This window comes from Siniperca chuatsi, linkage group LG18, assembly GCF_020085105.1.
Source record: "Siniperca chuatsi isolate FFG_IHB_CAS linkage group LG18, ASM2008510v1, whole genome shotgun sequence".
In the NCBI taxonomy this organism is placed as follows: domain Eukaryota; kingdom Metazoa; phylum Chordata; class Actinopteri; order Centrarchiformes; family Sinipercidae; genus Siniperca; species Siniperca chuatsi.
In genome coordinates, this window is record NC_058059.1 from 20,415,613 (window position 1) to 20,434,813 (window position 19,201).

At 39.2% G+C, this 19,201-nt stretch overlaps 1 protein-coding gene across 1 annotated transcript; it reads right to left on the reverse strand.

The window, feature by feature from the left end:
* Positions 1–226: 226 nt before the first annotated feature.
* On the reverse strand, positions 227–16,848 carry ppp2r2ab (protein phosphatase 2, regulatory subunit B, alpha b). Its single transcript, XM_044173257.1, has 10 exons — positions 16,543–16,848; positions 11,891–11,959; positions 9,473–9,570; positions 8,991–9,156; positions 8,193–8,305; positions 7,524–7,701; positions 5,830–5,994; positions 3,181–3,350; positions 2,359–2,450; positions 227–1,856 (listed from the first exon to the last, which is right to left on the reverse strand). Exons 1-10 carry the CDS (start codon positions 16,547–16,549, stop codon positions 1,577–1,579), a joined length of 1,338 nt encoding a protein of 445 aa, XP_044029192.1. The 5' UTR covers positions 16,550–16,848; the 3' UTR covers positions 227–1,576.
* Between the last annotated feature and the right edge of the window lie 2,353 nt (positions 16,849–19,201).

The window sequence follows — 19,201 nt, forward strand, 5'->3', positions numbered from 1 at the left end:
TCTCTCCTCCAGCTGAATGTGTTCTAATCAGTCAAATCAGCTGGTCCTACATTTGTTTAAAGAGTAAACACTGATCTAGGATATCATTGATTTAGCAATTGATATACAACCTTGAGGTTTATAGATTGTCACTGTTACCTGAGAGGCATCAACATGAATAACACATTGCATAACACTAAAGCTTAGCACTGATGAGATCCCATCAACGATCAGGCAATCACAAGGATGCAAAAAGTAGTTCCTTTATTATCTTCACTGTCAGATTAAAATTGTAGTGATACATTACTAGAGGCATCAATGTAATCTTAACTGTCCACATTTTAAACATTGTGTGGAAACAAACTGCCACAAATCCTTATGCAGCTTATTGTACCATCACATACAGTAGCAGTAATAATGTCTGCAGTAGTTTAAACAAACACTTTTAAGTGACTTAATGCCTCAAATAATGTTTTCTCTGAAACTGCAGTCTTACAACACATCCAAGTACTTTAGTTGGTGCAGTAAGAGAGTCCAGTGTCGAATCAAAGGTTTTCCCTGTTGTGAAGTACTGTTTCAGAGCTGTGGTACACCATGGGAAGACAATACTTAAGATCACTCAAAAAGATGTGTGTAAGGTCCAGCTTCATTTCACATAATAGGACGGAACAAATCTAGTGACATTTTAAGTTTTTTAATATAAATATGACAATTATAATAATCATCTTTGAATAGGCTATCTCTTATACCTGACTATTGCTGAACACAAACAAAAGAAGGAAGAGGAACCAATGCACAAAGATGTCAAGACACAGCCAATCAAAAGAAGAAGAGGAAAAAAAAAAGCCTCCTGGAGTCTGAACCTATTTGGCCACCAGAGCCTGAGGCACAGCAACAGTGAACGGGACAACGCCTCACTGGGCTGGGCTTTCAATCTGTGGAAACACACTGTACTTCTCAAACTCTTGGAGGCAACCGCTGAGGTGTTGCAGTCCAGTATGAGCAGCAAGTGTGTAAAGAAAACGGTGAGCATACATGTGTGACTGTTGAGTATGCATGGTTTAATGAGGGGAGACATGTGGAGAGAAGAATACTATGACAGTATAACAGATGAATAAAAGGTGTATACACGAACAAAAAAAAAAAAGGCAATTTATTCTTAGAAAAATAAACACTACAATGGCACAGGACAATAAGGGGACATACTAAATAAGTGTTTTTCATTTTCTACCACAGAGCCATTGGGGGGAAAGTTATAAAAATAAGTGTCTGTATTCAGAATTTTAAGGAAATTAAACTGGTTTACCCATGTTACCCCAGGGGAAGAAAAAAAACATACCAAAGGGGGAACAAAACTAAATTGGCACAACATCACTTAAACAACAAGGCGGATGTTACTCTGCCACGGACAGGCTGATGATGGGCAAGAGCGAGGCTTCCTCTGTCCACATCTAGAACAAAGTGGCAAAGTCTGGTCACCCAGTTGCGACGGACAGGGATGCTGGTTGTCGGCGTTACCACAGATCGCCCTGGATGAGGCTGCAGGTGGTGCACATGAGGTCACCCACACCAGATCTCACATATACTAACCCCGTACTTAGTTCACTTTATCCTGGAATATGTAGAGGTTGTTGGTCGTCGCCACTGCGATGATGTTGTCCTGGGGATGCCAGGCAGTGTGAAGGATCTTCTTGTTGAAGTCCAAACTGTCCACGCTGATTTCATCCTTCTTGCGCTTGCCGCCTGCGCACACTTTGCGGGGCTTTAGGATCTGCATGGGTTTGCTGTTTTCTCGGGACGCCTCCAAAGTTACATCACGCCTTTGGCCACGATCGAACATCCGGAAGAAGTTGTTGTATGAGCCGGTCATCACCACACTAATTTGGGGGGGGGGGGGATGAGAAAGGTGTGTGTGAGCCCTTCACTCAAGTAATCTTGGAATAATGTCCATAATTAAAAGATTTGTGTTTTAAGTGAAAATCTGACAAGTAGGTTTAAAGTAAATGCACCATTGGTATGCAGCTGATATTAAAATTAAATTTATAAATCACATTCAAAATTACCAGCACTACTAAAAAAAAGATGGTTTATATCAAATTGAATGCCAGAATTTGTCAACTATAAAGTAGGTCTTGCATCAGCACTTTAAAATCTCAGTTTGTAATTACATCAAACTAACTAACAGAGCTTTGGAGGTCAAATCATGTTTGCCCTAATTTGCAGGCGCATCAGTCAAAAAAAAAAAAAAAACCCTGCAAAATCTAATGTAAAAAAGGCATCAGTCTTGAAAATCATGACATCATATTCCAAACAGTGCTATTATAAAGTTCAAGTCTTTTTCATGAGGTGTTATTTTGTCTGCCCCTTGCATGTCCTCACCTGTCATTGCCATTCCAACAGCATTCAAACTTGTCAAAGATGCAGTCATTCTCATAGAGCGAGCACAGCTTGCTCCTCAGGTACTCATGAACCTGTAATGATCAGAGGCAGGTGTGAAGGGGCTACCTAAAGATTTGGATAGACTTAAACCTACACGTAAGCCATCTAACTGCTAATCATATTATCCAGAAGCTTATCACAATGGAACAAACCTCTTTCTGTACAAAAGCCAGTGCACAGCAAAGCCACACATTGATGGTGCCTCCTAGTGGACACTATGTGAAATTACAAGGAATGATTTAAAAATAAATAAATAAATAAATAAATAAATAAAGGTGTGGCCACTCTGCTAAAAAATAAAAATCAGTCCTTGCATTTTTCTCTATAATTTGCATTGTGTTTATATCAAAATTAAAGTACAACACACTATCATCATTACGAATAAATGCACATTGCCCCTGAATTAAATTTGAAATGAGAATAAAATGAAATTTAGTGTTCCATTTACAGGGTGTCGGCACATCATCATATGGACAATAGAATAACAGGCCTGAAATAAATACTACTTCAGTGTAATTTTTGTTGAGACTGTAATCTTCTGACTTTTGAACAATGTTCACTTTATTCAGACACAAGGCAACAGTCTTTCACCATAATGAAAATGTTTAGACTGCAAGTCCAGGACAGGATTTTAGAGAAGGTAAAATTTTTTTTAGGTGCACCTGTCTGTAGCAACAGGTCTTTCAAATGGTGTTAATTCAGTGTTAATAATAAGTCACTCATAACCTGTTTACCTGGTTACTGTGCATCTGTCAGTCTCACCTGATAGGTCTCCACTGGCCTGTTCTCCATGTTCAGATCCCAAATCTTCACGGACAAGTAATCTCTGGTCATCATGTAGCGTCCATTGTGGCTAAACTTAACATCTGAGATTGAGGATATGATCTCAGAGAAGAAGGAGCGATTACTGGGATCTTCTGGCTCCTCAAATACTGGACAAGAGAAAGGAAGATGATACAAACATTAGTAAGATGAAGTATAGTTTGACTGCAGTATAGACAGGTGTCTAAGCGTCTATTAGGGAGAGGTGCATGCACGCTGGGGGCAGAAAACAAACCAGAATGACTAAGAGCTTATGATCAAAATAAGTTTTTATGCCATAAACTGCACAAATCACAAAAGTAATGGGTGGAAAATGGTCATTATCCCAAGAATACCTCCCAGTTAGATCAGAATTTAGCTATTAGCATCTACTGATCTTGTCAGAGCCCTGGGTTCTATAAGTAGTAGTAGTAGTAGTAGTAGTAGTAGTAGTAGTAGTAGTAGTAGTAGTAAGACAGCTGTTACTGTGTGTTTTGGCTGTTGATAAATTGTCGAACATTCGTGAGGCTCTGATCAGTGCTTTGCTGATCAGTTTGATGTGCGTTTAGAGTTTCAGTGTGTTACTCAGTGACAGCTGATAGAGGTACAAACTGATGGCTTTGGATGGAAAATGCATCACACGGTTACACTTAACTTAAAATCTCAAACAACAGGTGTGTAACGTCTCTTTTCATGATCCTGTGTGGCTGATAAATAATACTTAATCCTTTATTGACACAGTGTGTTATGAGTCAAGCTTTGCCTGTTTACGGTGCAGTCATCTAATTAGGAGTTACGGATTGCAGTAACGGAACACATCTTACATATATCCAGTCTGGTATATTTTGAGGAAACTGCAGGATTTTCACAAGTGCAGACATTGCAAATATAATATCCAGAATTAGGGCTGCAACTAACGATTATTTTCATTAGCGTTTAATCTGCCAATTATTTGCATGATTAATCGCCTGGTCTATAAAATGTTAAAAAATTGTGAAAAATGCTCATCACAATTTCCCAGAGCCCAAAGTGACATTTTCAAATAGCTTCTTTTGTCCATCCAAAAGTCCAAAACCCAAAGAAAAGCAGCAAATCCTTACATTTAAGAAGCTGGAACCAGCGAATGTTTTTGCTTGAAAAATGAATGAAACGATTAATCGATTATCAAAATAGCTGACAATTCATTTTCTTTCAATCGACTCATCGTTGCAGCTCTATCCAGAATGAAGGAGGTTAGGTGCTCTTACTTTAACTTGTTCAGGAGGCAAACAGCGGGCAATTCATGCGTGTTAACGCTGCTTGTTTGAAGGGAGTTACTGTGCTGCTCGTTGATGGTCTGGGACACGCATGTAATTTCTCACTACGTGTAAAGATTAGTGAAGTCTAGTTCAGAGGTTCCTTTTTTAGACAATGCCACCCTTTCAAAAGGAATAATTTTGTCATGGCATTCTTAGTCACCCAAAATATAACATACATATATGTACACAGATGCTTATTGGCTTGAACAATTTATTGTTATAGTATATGACATATGAATATTTAGATCTCAATCACTCAATAAAATGCCAACAGGTGCTCTGCAAATTTACAGATATTTAACTTAAAATAAATAATGAATACAATTAAATACACTAATATTTTAAATGTATTTCTTTCATTTTCTTCAAAATTTGCTTAACAAACAAAACAAAATAAACAAAAAAAGGTTGCAGGCATTTTAATGGGAGCCTGCTGTTGATGTGGGGAGAGAGCTCAACCCACAGGTCTGACTCCTGACAAGCAGTTTCTTGCAGCCGCATCACACATATCATGTTGGGAACGTGCAATTCCACTATGAATCAGACAACGATGGATATCCCTCATCCACAAGCAGCCAAAACCTGCCCATTAAGCCGTTAGCCAAGTAGTGTTCAGTCTGATTTTAGTTTTGTTGGGCAGCTCAGATTCAGTCAGGCTGTGCTGAGATGTATCAGCATTTCTCTGAGCTCAGTTTACCGCGTCAAATCTTTCCATCGTTTGCTCTGACGGTCACTATTTTTTCTGACCGCTGAGCTCCTGAAAAACTCCCCAGCCAGAAAGCGTGTTATACTATGACAAGCAGCAACTGTTAGTTGTCATGTCATTAGCTGTGGCATAACTGGAGTTATTGAAAATGTCGCTGATTTTTTTAATGTGGTGAAACATTATTCAAAACGCACAATAAAATGAACAATGACATAATAAATCTTGCAGCACCCCTGGCCCATCCTCAGGGCACCCCAGTGTGCAACGACTGGTCTAGGTTAATGTTATCACTGCTACTTGATGTCCCTTTTCACTGGAATGTGTGTCATATTAGCTAGCTGGAGGTGACAGATGTCCACCACATACAAATTTACCTCTAAACAGTAATTTTACTGGTTTCAAGCAAGTTGTTTTATTTCTAAATACTGAAAATGTGCATATATAAAACAATCATGACATTGTGGCAATGAGTTTTCTAACTTCCTGCTGTATGCACATCGTTGTTTGTAAATGGGAAACCTGTCTATTCTCCAAAAGGTATAGTATGAGATCAAGTGTAGTTCAGTGACGGGTGGGAGATGGGTGGGGGATGGGTGGGGGACTCACATTTGGAGTGCTTGTCACACAGCGCTGAAACCCTCATGTCACACAGACGGATGGTTCCTTTGCTGCTGCTGTAGACGAAGGTGTTACACTGATGAGGATGGAACTCTGCTGCTGTGATCACCTCCGTTAGCTCCTCCATGTTGGCCGGTTTAATGTCAACAATATCTGAAGAGCACAGGGTTAAGAGGAATAAACCTTTCGAGTGATTAGGACAACGACTCACCTGGTTTAAGTACGCGCGATAATGTGTACAATGCATTTTTGAAGCACAAAAACATTTCCTAAATCATGCTCTGAAAATCACAGCAATTTCCTTTGGCAAGTGCCAAATTGGGTGATAATATCCCCTGAATAGAGCATTCACACAGGGGAAAAAAGAAGACAAAAACAGGCTGATAATGGACCAGTGTCTGGACACAAAATAAATATCAAGGATGACAATTTGTCTTTTCAGCCCATTTATGAGTTAGACAACCAATGGCAACTGGGATTCCCTGACAGAGAACAGCCCATCAGAATTTTTTCACCTACGCAACATTGCTAAAATTACGTCCTTTCTTTCCAAGGCTGATGCAGAGACTAATCGTGGCCATTACACCAGTTTTTAGCTTCCCTTCACTGGCTCTCTATCCATGTCAGATCAGACTTTAAGGTGCTTCTGATGACAAAGCTGTAAATGGGCTCGCCCCTTCATATCCGTCCGATCTCCTTAAACCTTATATTTCATCCCATGCTCTCCGCTCTCAGAATACAGGGCCCCTGTCTGTCCTCAAGAGTTAAAAACAAGTCAGCAGGCTGCAGGGCCTTTTCCTATCGTTCCCCCTTCCTCCGGAATAACCTTCCTGCTGATATCACAGTCTGACTCCCATAAATCAAAACTTTTCATCTTTTTGCCTTAACTTTCAGTTAGTTGCTTATTCTTTGATTACTTCAGGCCTTGTACCTGTTAGCATTATCTTTTTGGTGGGTCAGTCTCAATGAATTTATTAAGTCTAGTACTTATAGTCCATGTCTGTCCTGCCAACGAGAATACTGTAAACTTTATGAAAACCTCTGCATCTCTCTAACCCTCTGTTTGTGTCCCACAAGCACAGCTGTGTGCCTCTCTCTCGGTCTTCTCTCTCTCGCTAGTTTCTCTTTTCACTCAGGCTTCTCTGTGCTGGACCATCGGCCGTCCTGGGACCTCTCTTTGTCCCCTGGCTGCCTCTTGTGTGTCTGTGTAGTCCGTCCTCTTTCCAGGCCTCCATGTTGGAGAGGAGGTCTTGTGGCTCAGGTCTGTTTGGCGACACCTGAAGTTGCTTGACGTCCTCTTGGATTCTTATATGTTTACAATCTATCTATACTTTTGTCATCCTGATTGTCCATACTGTACACACAAGATCTGTTAAATGTCTGTCCGTCCTGAAAGAAGGATCCCTCCTCTGTTGTTCTTCCATTTTTCCCCCGTTAAAAGGGTTTTTTGAGGAGTTTTCTTTATCCGAATCGAGGGTGTAAGGATAGAGGGTGTCTTATGCTGTAAAGATTGTAAAAGCCCCCTGAGGCAAATTTGTGATATTGGGCTATATAAATAAAATTTACTTGACACCTGACACTGATGTTGATCAGTCTGGCATTAGATAATCTCATATTCAGATGAGAGTTTCATGGATTAGGCAGGGGCACAGAGAAAAATGGCCAAATGAATTTAAGGATACTGAAGCTGCGGTCAGTGATCTCGAGGTGCCAGAGGTTGATGCGGAGGTCGTCTGCAGACAGGTAAGTCTCATTGTCACTGTTAACTGAGATAGAGTTGATGTGGTAGGTGTGCGCGTTGGCGAACACCCTCCGTGGACTGGCTTCCACCATGAGGTCCATGGGTATTAAAACTGGTACCTTAGATAAGAACAAACAGGACATAATTTGAAACTCATAATAAAAAAGGCAGGAATCAATTTTGAAGCTCTGAAATCTCCTCATGGCACATTTCTTTTTGTTTGTTACAAAGCTCTTCATAGACTTTAATTACCAGAACATGTAGCCAGTGTCACGCAGTAGTCTATGTATTCAATTAGCTAGATGAAATAGGAAGCAACAACACCCTTTCTATACAGGATGAATTTCAGCTGCTTCTTTCAGTCGTCCATCTAATACGAGTCTAACAAAAAGATTTGCTTCTTTTAAAAGCAGCAGTTAATATTCCATCATTATAGCCACTGGGCAGGTAATCTGAGCAGTCTATGGAAGCAAACCTACTAAACTGGCCAGCACGGCTCTCTGACTATATCAAGTATCTAAGAAATGTGTAGAGATTATTTTCAGTTCTGTGTGGAAACCCTGGTCTGGTTGAGTGATCCCACCAAGTTGTGTTTGATTCAAGGACTGACCCGCAGTGACGTGATATTGTTGGGGTCTTTGTAGCGTCCATCCTCCTCTTTGAGATTATAGCCCTCTGGTCTCTTGTCTCGTTCACTGATTTTCCACAACTTGATTGTCTTATCTGTCAAAAATTTAAAAATGATGTAAATATCAACAGCACCAACTCTTTTCAAAAGGACAAATGCACACACTTAGCATACAGTAAATGGGTCAAACAACCTGGATGTGTTGCTCGGAGTTTAGTTACATTTCAGAGGTATCCAATAAAAAATTGGCAGTACAAAAGAGGACTGGTTCAAAGGAATTCTTCAAGATATGAAATCTTTGACTCTCCTGTTGCCTAAATAGTAGTCTTTTTTATGCTAGGTTGCATATTTTTAATAACTTTAAATCAAGAGTGATAATGAAGAGTTTTTAGATTTTATTAGTGCCTTTGGCATTAATTAAAAAAAAAAAAAAATCACTTAAGGTCTTTAAATAGCTGGTCTATAGCTGCAGATTTTATTAAGCTGTTTGACCTGTCCGTGTAACGTGTAATAACTTTTTGTGCAGTGCTATCTGTCCTCAATCACATGCCTGTGAAGAATGCCTTCATACATGAAATGATGGTCCAAGAAAAGGTGAGGAGAGCCTGGATATAGTGTCTGAGGTAGACCACAGAAAACACTACTTATCTATAAGGGCTATAATTAGCTTCTCTGTTAAAAATGGTTTTGATGTCACCTATTTGCATTTCAAATTAAAGTCACCACAGACTGCTGTCAACAAATATCTGGGAATGCGCTCAATTAAAATGACAAACTTACCGTTAGTTGACAACAGGAACTGAGCAGCGTTCTTCTGAGGAAGCCAGCGAATCTTGTTGATCTTTTCTTCTATTTCCAAACTCTTCAAGTAGTCAAACTCGGGCTCATGGCTCTGGAAAGTGCTGTAAACATTATATTCGCTCCGGAACTGAGGCTGATTCTTATTCTGCCAGGAGAAATACCAGACAAAGATGAAAAGAGCAGACGTTAGACAAGAATAAGCCAATGCTGATCATTCCAAACAAGCTTCTTTCCAAAAAAGACAAACCATCTTTTAAATAAAAGTGACGGCTACTTTTACAAAGAAATAAAACTGGCATGGATGTAAAGAATATCACTAGTTAAAATTTAAAACTTTTTGCTTACAGAAAAGTTTCCATCTGTTTTTTAAACTTTGAGTAATTGACTTCAGGTGTTGACCTTTTCTAAAATGGATAGTGTGTGGGAATAAAACTCAAAAGAAGATGAACTTGCAGCTGTACCTCTATTTCCTGCTGGAAAATGACTACACGCCCACCCTTGTCTCCTGTGGCTAGCAGCTCCCCTGTGTGGTTAAACTCAACTGTGGATATGATGTCCGCTGCAAAAAAAAAGAAACAAAAAATGATAGACATTTAAACTTACATCTGCAATAATATTATTAAATTGGTGTACAGAGATAAAATGACTTGTCTCCATTACTAAAGACGATGAGGAACCACTCAGTTCATCCCAACTAACCCTGGATTTATCTGTCCTGGAATCAGAGAGCACTGGATGGACAAGCGTGTAGGCCAGAGATGCACAAGGATGTCAGAGCATGTAGAGCAGATGGAACATGATCAGTAACCTAGTTTTCCCCTTTCTTCTCCCCCCTCACTCAGACAGCATTACACGTTTGCCCTCAGCAGCAGTATGCTGCTTTATAAACCGAAACTCACTCACACACACTTACTTAACCCTTTGTTGCCCACTGGAGCAGAAAGACAATGCTGCAAAAGGTTGTAGGAGGTGGTCTTTGTCTACGTTGTACTCCCTGAGGCCTAAAGCACAGGGGTAATACATCTGAACTATAAGCAAAGCTACTTGAGAGGACATACTTAAAACTGCTCTTCTATTAGGACGGCAACTAATTATCATTATACATCAGCTAATCATACATCATTTAATTTATTCTATCAATTCAACAATTTAACCGATAAAATGTTTAAAATAATGAGGAATGCTCACCACAGGTGTAGAAACAAAACTCTCTGGCCACAGCAAAGCAACTGCATGCATTACTAAAATGCATTAGTTTATAATGGCTAATGGAATTCACTATCTATGTGGAGGCTGCACAAATCAAGAACGGTGAGAAGGATAATGTAGGCTGAGGATTATGTACCATTTTCTGTCCTTCCATAGTAGGAATGTGTTAAAGGGCTGAAACATGCTAGACTGCTGCAGAAGATCATGAACTGAACAACATTACTGCCTTACAGTAAAGCATGTTGCAATTCTTTATATTCCAGCTACATGGCCATCCTCAGTGCGTTCGTAACAACAGGCTACACACAGAGTGTCGAGATCCAATAGGAATTTCTTTCACTTATTTGAGGATAGAAAATTTAACACAAAATAATATGCTACAATACCTGACTATTACTATCGCTGGCTCAATTAAACATCTCATAAAATACAAATCAAGTGAAACTATATTCTTAAGTACATATTTTCTCAAAAGGTGCATCAAGTTGGAGGAAAATATTCTACTCTTGGGGCGCAACCACCAGCCATAAGTTTACAGAAAGAACAACAGTATCACTGTGTCCCGAAAAACAACCCCAGACGGTTGTCCAGTAAAAAAAGGTTTGATGCTCAGCTGCCAGTTTATTGGGTACACTTAGCTAAAACTAATGCAGTTTAACACAAGAGTCCTGCAATAAATCCTACCTTCACTAAGGTTGAAATGTTCAGTTTTGTTTGTTGTTGTTTGTAACTGTGTTAGAGAGGTGTTGATTCAACTGTATGCTCATTCTGGAGGCTGTATTTTGAGGTGCTGTTTAATTGTATTGTGTCATAGTGACAAGTGTTTCCATTATTTTGTCCACCCCATTTACATCAATGAGGGTAAACTAATTCTAGAGTTTACCTTGCATTGAGACAGATGGGAAAATTACTGCTGCAGTGATAACTCTCCAGAAATCCTGTCTAAAAGCAGCATAAACTACTGTGCAGTGTCTGTTAAGCCTTCACACTCATACATATATTATTCAGCATCTCTGAACGTCCATTACCAGACATCTGGCCTTCTGAAGGCTCTGTTGCAGAATATCCCCATAGCCCCGCACCACAAGCAACTAAGTTCAGAGACCATGACGCAGGCACAGCACAAGTGGCGCCTGCCGTCTAAGGCTGCACTTCCTGTAGCAATAAGAGCCCTGCAGTGGCTTGCCAGTGGAAAGCTTTTAATGTGAAACAGCAAAAGCAGAAAATGTTTGGTTTGCATTAGCACTATCTTAAACACACAGCTCCAATACAGCCAAGGATTCAGAAAACAGGCTGTTGAAAGTAAAAAAAGAATGTACAAGTGGAACCATAGAGACTTATGTTACATTGGAGCTGCAACATTTCTGAACAGTTTAACATAGTGAGCATTGTGAGCCAGTCAACTGAAAGTCACACTTAGGGTTGAGACCCATTATATTATTGTCCTGCTGCAGGGAGTGCGTAGTTGAAATGCGTAGCATCATGGCTCGTCACGGTTAAATTGTGCTATATCTAGCCAGTGGAAATGGAACAAATGAGGAAGACGTTGAGCTGCTATCTGCTCATTCACTGCAAGCTTTTGTGGATTACCCAATACCTATAACATTTTCCCCCACTTTCCCCTCTGTGCTTTACTCTTATAAATACTCCATTTTTGGCAGAGCACATACCCTCAGCTACGTCGTCGTCGATGGCTCCTTTCACCTGAGAGAAGCACCACTGCATGTCACCTCCAGGACCTGCAGAGAAAAAACAAACAAACATTCAAGTGAAATTCTGGCAGGTTGCAGGTTTACTACATATTTCAAGCTTTAGGATGTTTCTGAGATTTTAACTGTATTGCAGTGGGCATTGACTATGATGTACAAGTGGTTGAGATCAACTAAGTTTTTGATGGTAATAGGGTTGGGCGATATGACGGTATATACCGTGCGACGGTAGAAATGTTGGGTTACTTTTGTCAGCCATAAAGTGTGTAAGTATAGGTTTCAGTATAATAGTTACCGAAAGGCTGTGTGTTGTGTTTGCTAGCACAGATGGTGAAATGCTAGATAGTTAGCAGCTACGAGTCATTGTGATTTTTTTTTGCTGTGACGGAGAAATGTTTTTGTTTTTTTAAATCACAAGAGAAGAGAGAAGAGAAAACACAATCAATCAATCATCTGATCGCTCTGATTACTCTACCCGTGGCTTCCAGCTCTGAAACATATTTGGGAGACCTCTGGTTTTAGGCTATTTTAAATTGCCTTTAGCCTGACCCGTAGTTGGTAACTAGCTAGCTGTTCAGTCTGGACCAACCCTGCTGTGAAGAGTACAAGACAACACCGTAGGAAGGTAAAAGGTTGAGCTAAGTTTAATCTATAGCAATGTATCATATTCTACAAGATCATCATATGTTTGCAATATTTTTGAATTTACAGAATGTTATTTTAGAGAAAATGCGTATATCGAGATATATATCGTATATGGCATTGCCTAAAAATAGAGATAATATTTATAAGCCATATTGCCCAGCCCTAATACCGTGATAGAAGATTTTGGCCATATCACCCACCCCTAGCCGATAATGAAACAGAATCCCTCAGCAATAATTAACTTCATGATGTGGTCAGAACAGTGTTCGGATTGCGTGTTTGGACTTCCCTTGCTCATACATGCAAGTAGTTCCAAGGTAATACTTCCATAAGAAAAAGTTTTGTTTCAGCACAGTCAGAGTTCCCATTCTTTTCTAGAGATCATTTTCCAGGACTTTTCCAGGACATTTTCAGTGATTATCTAGCTGGTATGACAGACAGGGATTGCGCCATACACTAATATGTTCCTCTCTGTGGAAGTCTGATTTAAAAGACGTGCAGTCTATGGCTAGAAGACAAGTGTTATGAAAACATTTCAGTGTACGGGCATAACCTTAATTATATCAACCATTGCTGCCTGAACACCAATAACTACAATTTTGCCTACTGACAAATCTGAACTTTAACGTACATACCTAAATGTACGATTCAAAGTTAGTCGAATTTGCTAGGATTATTAACTGCCACTGACTCTTATCAGTTTATCACACCATACTTTATCCCCTTTACTAGTAATGTTAAGTGGAGTGTTATGAGGCTAATCACACCCACTGTGAGCCACCACTACAAAAGTTAAACATTTCATGTCATGGTCCATTTTACCTTAACAATGCAGCATTGCGTTTGAAGAGACAATGGTACCAAAGTGAAAAGGTAGTTAGCCAGTGTTTGACTCATATACAGCAGTGATGTTGCTAGGTACGCATCTTGCGTCTCTGATGTGTTAAAATCCAAAAGGACACAGTAAACTCACTGTTGTGGACGCACCATATTTTCCTCCTGATAATGCTAACGTACATTGTGAACAACAAATTTGTGTTGAATCATAAAAATCAACAAAAGAAACCTTGCTGTAAAAAAAAAAAAAAAAACCTGTTTCTTACGGTCTGTGCATATACTGTATCTCTCCAGCACCAAACGAGAAGCAGCAAACCGGGTAGTTAATGAAAAAACGACCGAAAAAAAAACCCCTCCTCAAATACCGTCTCACACATGATAAATGGTGAATTAACAGTGTTAAGTCGGTGTTTACCTGAAAGCTCAGCATTCTCATTGCCCTTTAGTTTGACTTTTTAACATTTATTCACCCAAAAAAAAGCTAATATTTCTCTGTATAGTATGACCTCTTTCTGTCAGCTGCTGTGTGTCTACAGTTTATTTACAGATTTGGGATTTTATTAGTTTAATTTTAAGATACATTTTCAACATACATGAATAACCATAATTATACCCATACATCAAACACGAGTTTAACATTTAAACAAAAATGTTATTTATTAATGAATTATTATTATTATTATTATTATTATTATTAGGGACCCACTCAAAATGACCATTGAAAACGTATAATCACTGATACAGTTGGGCTCCCATTCATTGTTTTGACCCAGGCTTCCTATTCATTATTATCCAACACACATTTGAAACTATTGCTCCTAGCCAGAGTTAAATCACAAACCATAAACCTTTATAGGTAAAAAAAATAAATAAATAAGAAAAGCTAGCAAGCATGTCAACTTTAGCAACTGAACCAAGCATGCTAACCAATGTAACATTATTCAACAAGACAAGTTGGGAAGAAAGCAACATTTATCTATAAACCTAATAAAAACTACCCCAGTTACCAGCCAGCAGTGACTAATATTTACATTTGAAGGATAATGTAACTCACATTATTCAGAGTTTCACCACTTAAGTTGTAATGTCATCCTTTTCATCATTTTTTGTGTGTTTTCAATGACTGGAAAATTGGTCAACTCTTTTCCAGGTTTTCTAGGACGCGTAGGAATTCTGACATTGTCACTTTCGGGCAGCGACGGCTAATTAAAATGGTGTTTGAACTACAGAAAGATGGCAGACCTTATTACAAAAATGTGTGTGGTCATACATGTCACATATCCTCTCAAGACTTCTGCAAGACTAGCCTCAAAAGAAAAATAAAACTGATGTCACATGAGACCTTTCAATCCCTCCTAAAACAAAAAAAAAAGATATAGATATCCCTGAACTGTTCCACACATTATGCCTGTGAGACCAGTTGTGTTACAGGCACATTAAGAGGCCAAAAACAGTTTACACTGTTATGAAATACGGGCCACTTGGATGTCAAAAACTTAAGTACATCCACCAAATCATTATCTCTCGAGCAGTCTCACATTACCCTTATCAGATTTGAGCCTTAGTTGGAACTGTGGGTTTCTCACTTTGAGAGGAAAATTGCAAATCATGTTCCTAAATACTGACTTAACTCCAGATCATACTAACAGTAGGTGAATTCTTGAAACAACTTTTATTTTAAGCCCAAGCAACTGTTATACCAGCAGGAGATGCTCTAACGCCGGGCTCCTATGTTAAAAATACATAAACAAGAAAAAACATGCAGCGAAGTTTTATAATGACCTAAATCACTCGCCTCAACAGGTTCACCATCAACATAGCTCATTGCACAATACAGCTACTTGGATTCCGCATATTTTTTACTCGTGATCATTTCAGTTATTACACAATGAAAACTGGTCTGATTTGTCAATAACAATGTCCAACACGTAGTGAACACCTCTGCAGAATTATCAAGGACATTCATGAGTCACCGTGGCTTCATCATACATTTATTCTGAAATGAATCGTGGACTTAAAACTAAAAGCCAGAACAGGGTTTGTAGTGTTCAGGACAAAATGTAGCACTCCCTGAGTGCCTCCATTTATTGCAGAATAAAATGCACAAGGCAAACAGGTGCTTTAATGTGCAAATCATCTCATTAGTCAGTTTCAACAAGAGGATGATGTGCAGTACCTCTGCCCAAAGACCAGTGTCATTTCCCCGCCCAAATGGACCAAATGCATGTTAGTAGTGACCTATTTTTTGCTAAATGAATAAATCAATCTCAATGGGCTACAAGGGACTAAAGTCGCATATCATTTCTAATAACTCTACATTCACTGCACAAGTATCAGCTGATGAATGAAATGTGAGATGCTACGTTAGGCTAAACAAATCCTTGACTATTTGAAGGAGGATTTTTCCACTTTAGTATATATATGGCTCTCTTGACTTTTTGGTCCTTTTAATGAAAAATTGCACAGAACATTTAACAGCTTGTTCAGTCTGCAGCAGGCCCGGAGTACTAGCCTGCATGTGGGCAATGTCAAAGTTTCAGCTAACGTTAGCTAGCCTGGCTTGTCAAGCCAGTCATTGCATGTTTGAGAAATGAGTGCATTGGAGTGGAAACCACCAGTTCTGCCTGTAACGTTAGGTATTTGCTCTATGTTTCAACACGAACAGCAGACCAGATAACTTGAATTAGTGGTTTGTAAGTCCCGTGCACAAGTCTGAGAATCAGCCGTTAACGTTACAGCTAACGTTACGACAAGTTAGCGTTAGCGTTATAGGTTATTGTCGCGGATAGCTGTTTGGCTAACACAGTATGCAGGCAGCGTTAGCTTGCAAGAGTGATCCCGGGCCGGTGGTAATGGTAAACAGCTATCATTTGCTAGCAGCAGCTGGCTAGCTAGCTTTAGCCGGCAAAGACAGGCCAGATGGGCGATGACACTCGAGTTTGCTGGCTAGCTAATGTTAGCAATAGCTAAGTTCTGTTAGCTAGCTACCGTTAGCTAAACTGACGCTGGGCTGGGTTCGCGAAATCTTGCAACCGTCGGGGCAAAGAGCTTGCTGGAACAGAGTCGCATTTTAAGAACGTCGGCCTGTTCGTGGGATTTATTTGTGTAGGTTAATGGTTCAACTGAATTACCTGCCATGACGAGACAGACAGTGGAGCTTGCCTCAGTCAGTCACGATCCTACTTCCCACTCCCACGCGCTGGTTCGTGGGATCTAAACTTTTTCTTCCGCTGAATATCCGCTGTCTGTCTGCGCAAACCTGAATGTCAGGCGCTAAACTGACCGTAACACTGATTATTTTATTGATCTCCTCCTTTGCTTTCCCGCTCCTATCGCTGTTGTTTCACTCTGTGTCAGTCACTCTCCCACTGCCTCTCTTGCCGCATCCCACAAGTCACTTCTTCCCCACCCCAGAGTCTCTTTCCGCACGTGAACCAAAGGGTATTTATAATGCGCGCGCACACAGCATGGCAGATGCACAGGCACGCGCGTGCACATAGATGAAGAGACACCTCGCTAGTAGGGATGAACTGTCCTAGTCAGGCAGTAATACTGTTACTTGATACACATTTTACTTAAGTATTTATATTTCTTGTGTTGAAAAGCACTCAAGAACAGTACAGTGTAGTTCTTTTGTTACTCAGTAACATTTGGTCACAGTGAAAGCGCCACTGTGGCACCTTGAAGTATCCATTTCAATGGGGCTGTCTAGTTACCTATCACCATTGTTTCAGCATTTAAATTACTGCATTTCAGTGTAAAGCAGGTCCTAACTACATATTGAAAGATATACCATATGAAATATAACTGACTATAGACAGACAGACCTTTAACTTTTCAACAAAATTTAGCCCATTTTTAACCAAAAATGTCTAGATGTCTTTTGGCCTGAAAATCAATGTCATTAGTTTAGTAGGTGTTGGGAATCACCAATACAATTCATCCTGAGGGGAACATGGATGTGTGAACTAAATTTCATGGCAGACCATCCAATATTTGTTGAGACATTTCACTCAAAACCATAAATGTCAACCTCATGGTGGCATTAGAGGAAAAGTCAAGATCACAGGATTCATTATCAGGGAACCATGAATGCCTTTTACAAAATGTTGTGCTAATCCATTGAGTAGATATTAAGATATTTCATAAGTGATCAGTTTGACCTGCTGATGGCGTTGTCAAGAAATGTCAACAAAAATGTCAACCTGCTGATGGTGAGAGGAAAAGTCAGGCAATCACCAAAGTCAGTAAGAGTCATCCTCTGTGGACCATGAATGTCTGTTTCAAAATTTCATGGTAATCCATCTAGTTATTGAGATATTTTAGTCTGGATGAAAGTGGTGGACCGACCGACAGACTTACTGACTAACATTGCCATCCCTGTGAACAAATAAGAAAGCATGAATTATTAGAACAAAGTAAGAAACTGTCCTATAAACTAATTAAAACGTTGTTTTAGGCTGACAAATTTGTTATAATTTTGGCAAATAAAGTCAAAACTATATGCATGGCTACCTGTAGGGGTTTGTGGGAAAACATGTTTTTTTTTGTGATTTAGGTGAGCTAACTTTTATGTCCAACTCATGTCCAAGTCTCAAGTCTCAAGTACAGCTCTGCCTATTGAGGCTTGGGGGACTTCCTGTCCAGCTGAATGCAGCTTGTGTTGCTGTCTGAAACAGCAAGCCAAAAAAACAAGACTTTCTTGTTGGGATGTTTTCATCCATGACTGGAGCCCTTCAGTGTGTGCATAAATTACAGCTCCTAATTTTAGAAACTGGTTGACATAGACAATGTACATCGGTGAGAGTAATTTGATACACAGTATCTGTTTCTGCACAAATCTGTTATTAACATTTTGTCCCCAAGGAGAATAAAAATATTTTCCTGCTGCTATAATGGAACATGTTGCCATGCACCGTATTTAGATATTGTTAAGAAAAAGATACAGTAAGAAATCACTCTACAACAGCATATATTAATTTTGTTTAATAGTACATAAATAACATAGATGAAGTAAAAGAGGAAAAGTCAGATAGATACATTCTGTATTTGACAGTTGATTGCTAATTTTTCACAATACTCCAATCAAATGTCCTGTTAAGTTACTTCTTGTTACCTTTATTGTTCAGTCTCACATTTGTCTAATAGGTATTCCAGAAGTAAGGATGAATACAAATAACCATCTGTTGCTCTGTTTTTGTCTTTTGTCCACTAGAGGGCCACCCAGATTTGATTATGTGGGTTTACAGTAAGGTAAAGGGCCACCAGGTGACTGCTGGGGATCAATTCATTTCTCTCCCCATCATATTCTAAATGTTAGCATATTACTTTTTCAAAAAAGACCAAAAAGAACATGATTACAAAAAGACAATACAATGTCTGAATTTGTGTTTTGATTTCCAAACACAAGTAATTCATGCAATAGATGTTTGTCTTTTACTGTAATGTCACAATGATGACTTAAATATTATGGGATTTACTAATCAATTTGTAAAAACAACAACAACAACAACAACAAGTCAGTTTAACCTGCAAGGTCAGTGAGTACGCTGGTGGATTTCTGTTGTCAGATATGCATACAGTGCAGGTAGTGTCAGTTAAGGGAAATGCTAAATGCACTTAGAAAGATTTCAATGTGACCATGCTCACGTATTAAAAGGGTAAAAGTAGCTATATGTTACTTACTGTAATAATACAAGAGACCATAATCACTGGTATAAAAAGTACATTCAATTATGTTAATAACTTTTATTGTTAAAATGTTGAATTTGGGGTGATATCATACATTGT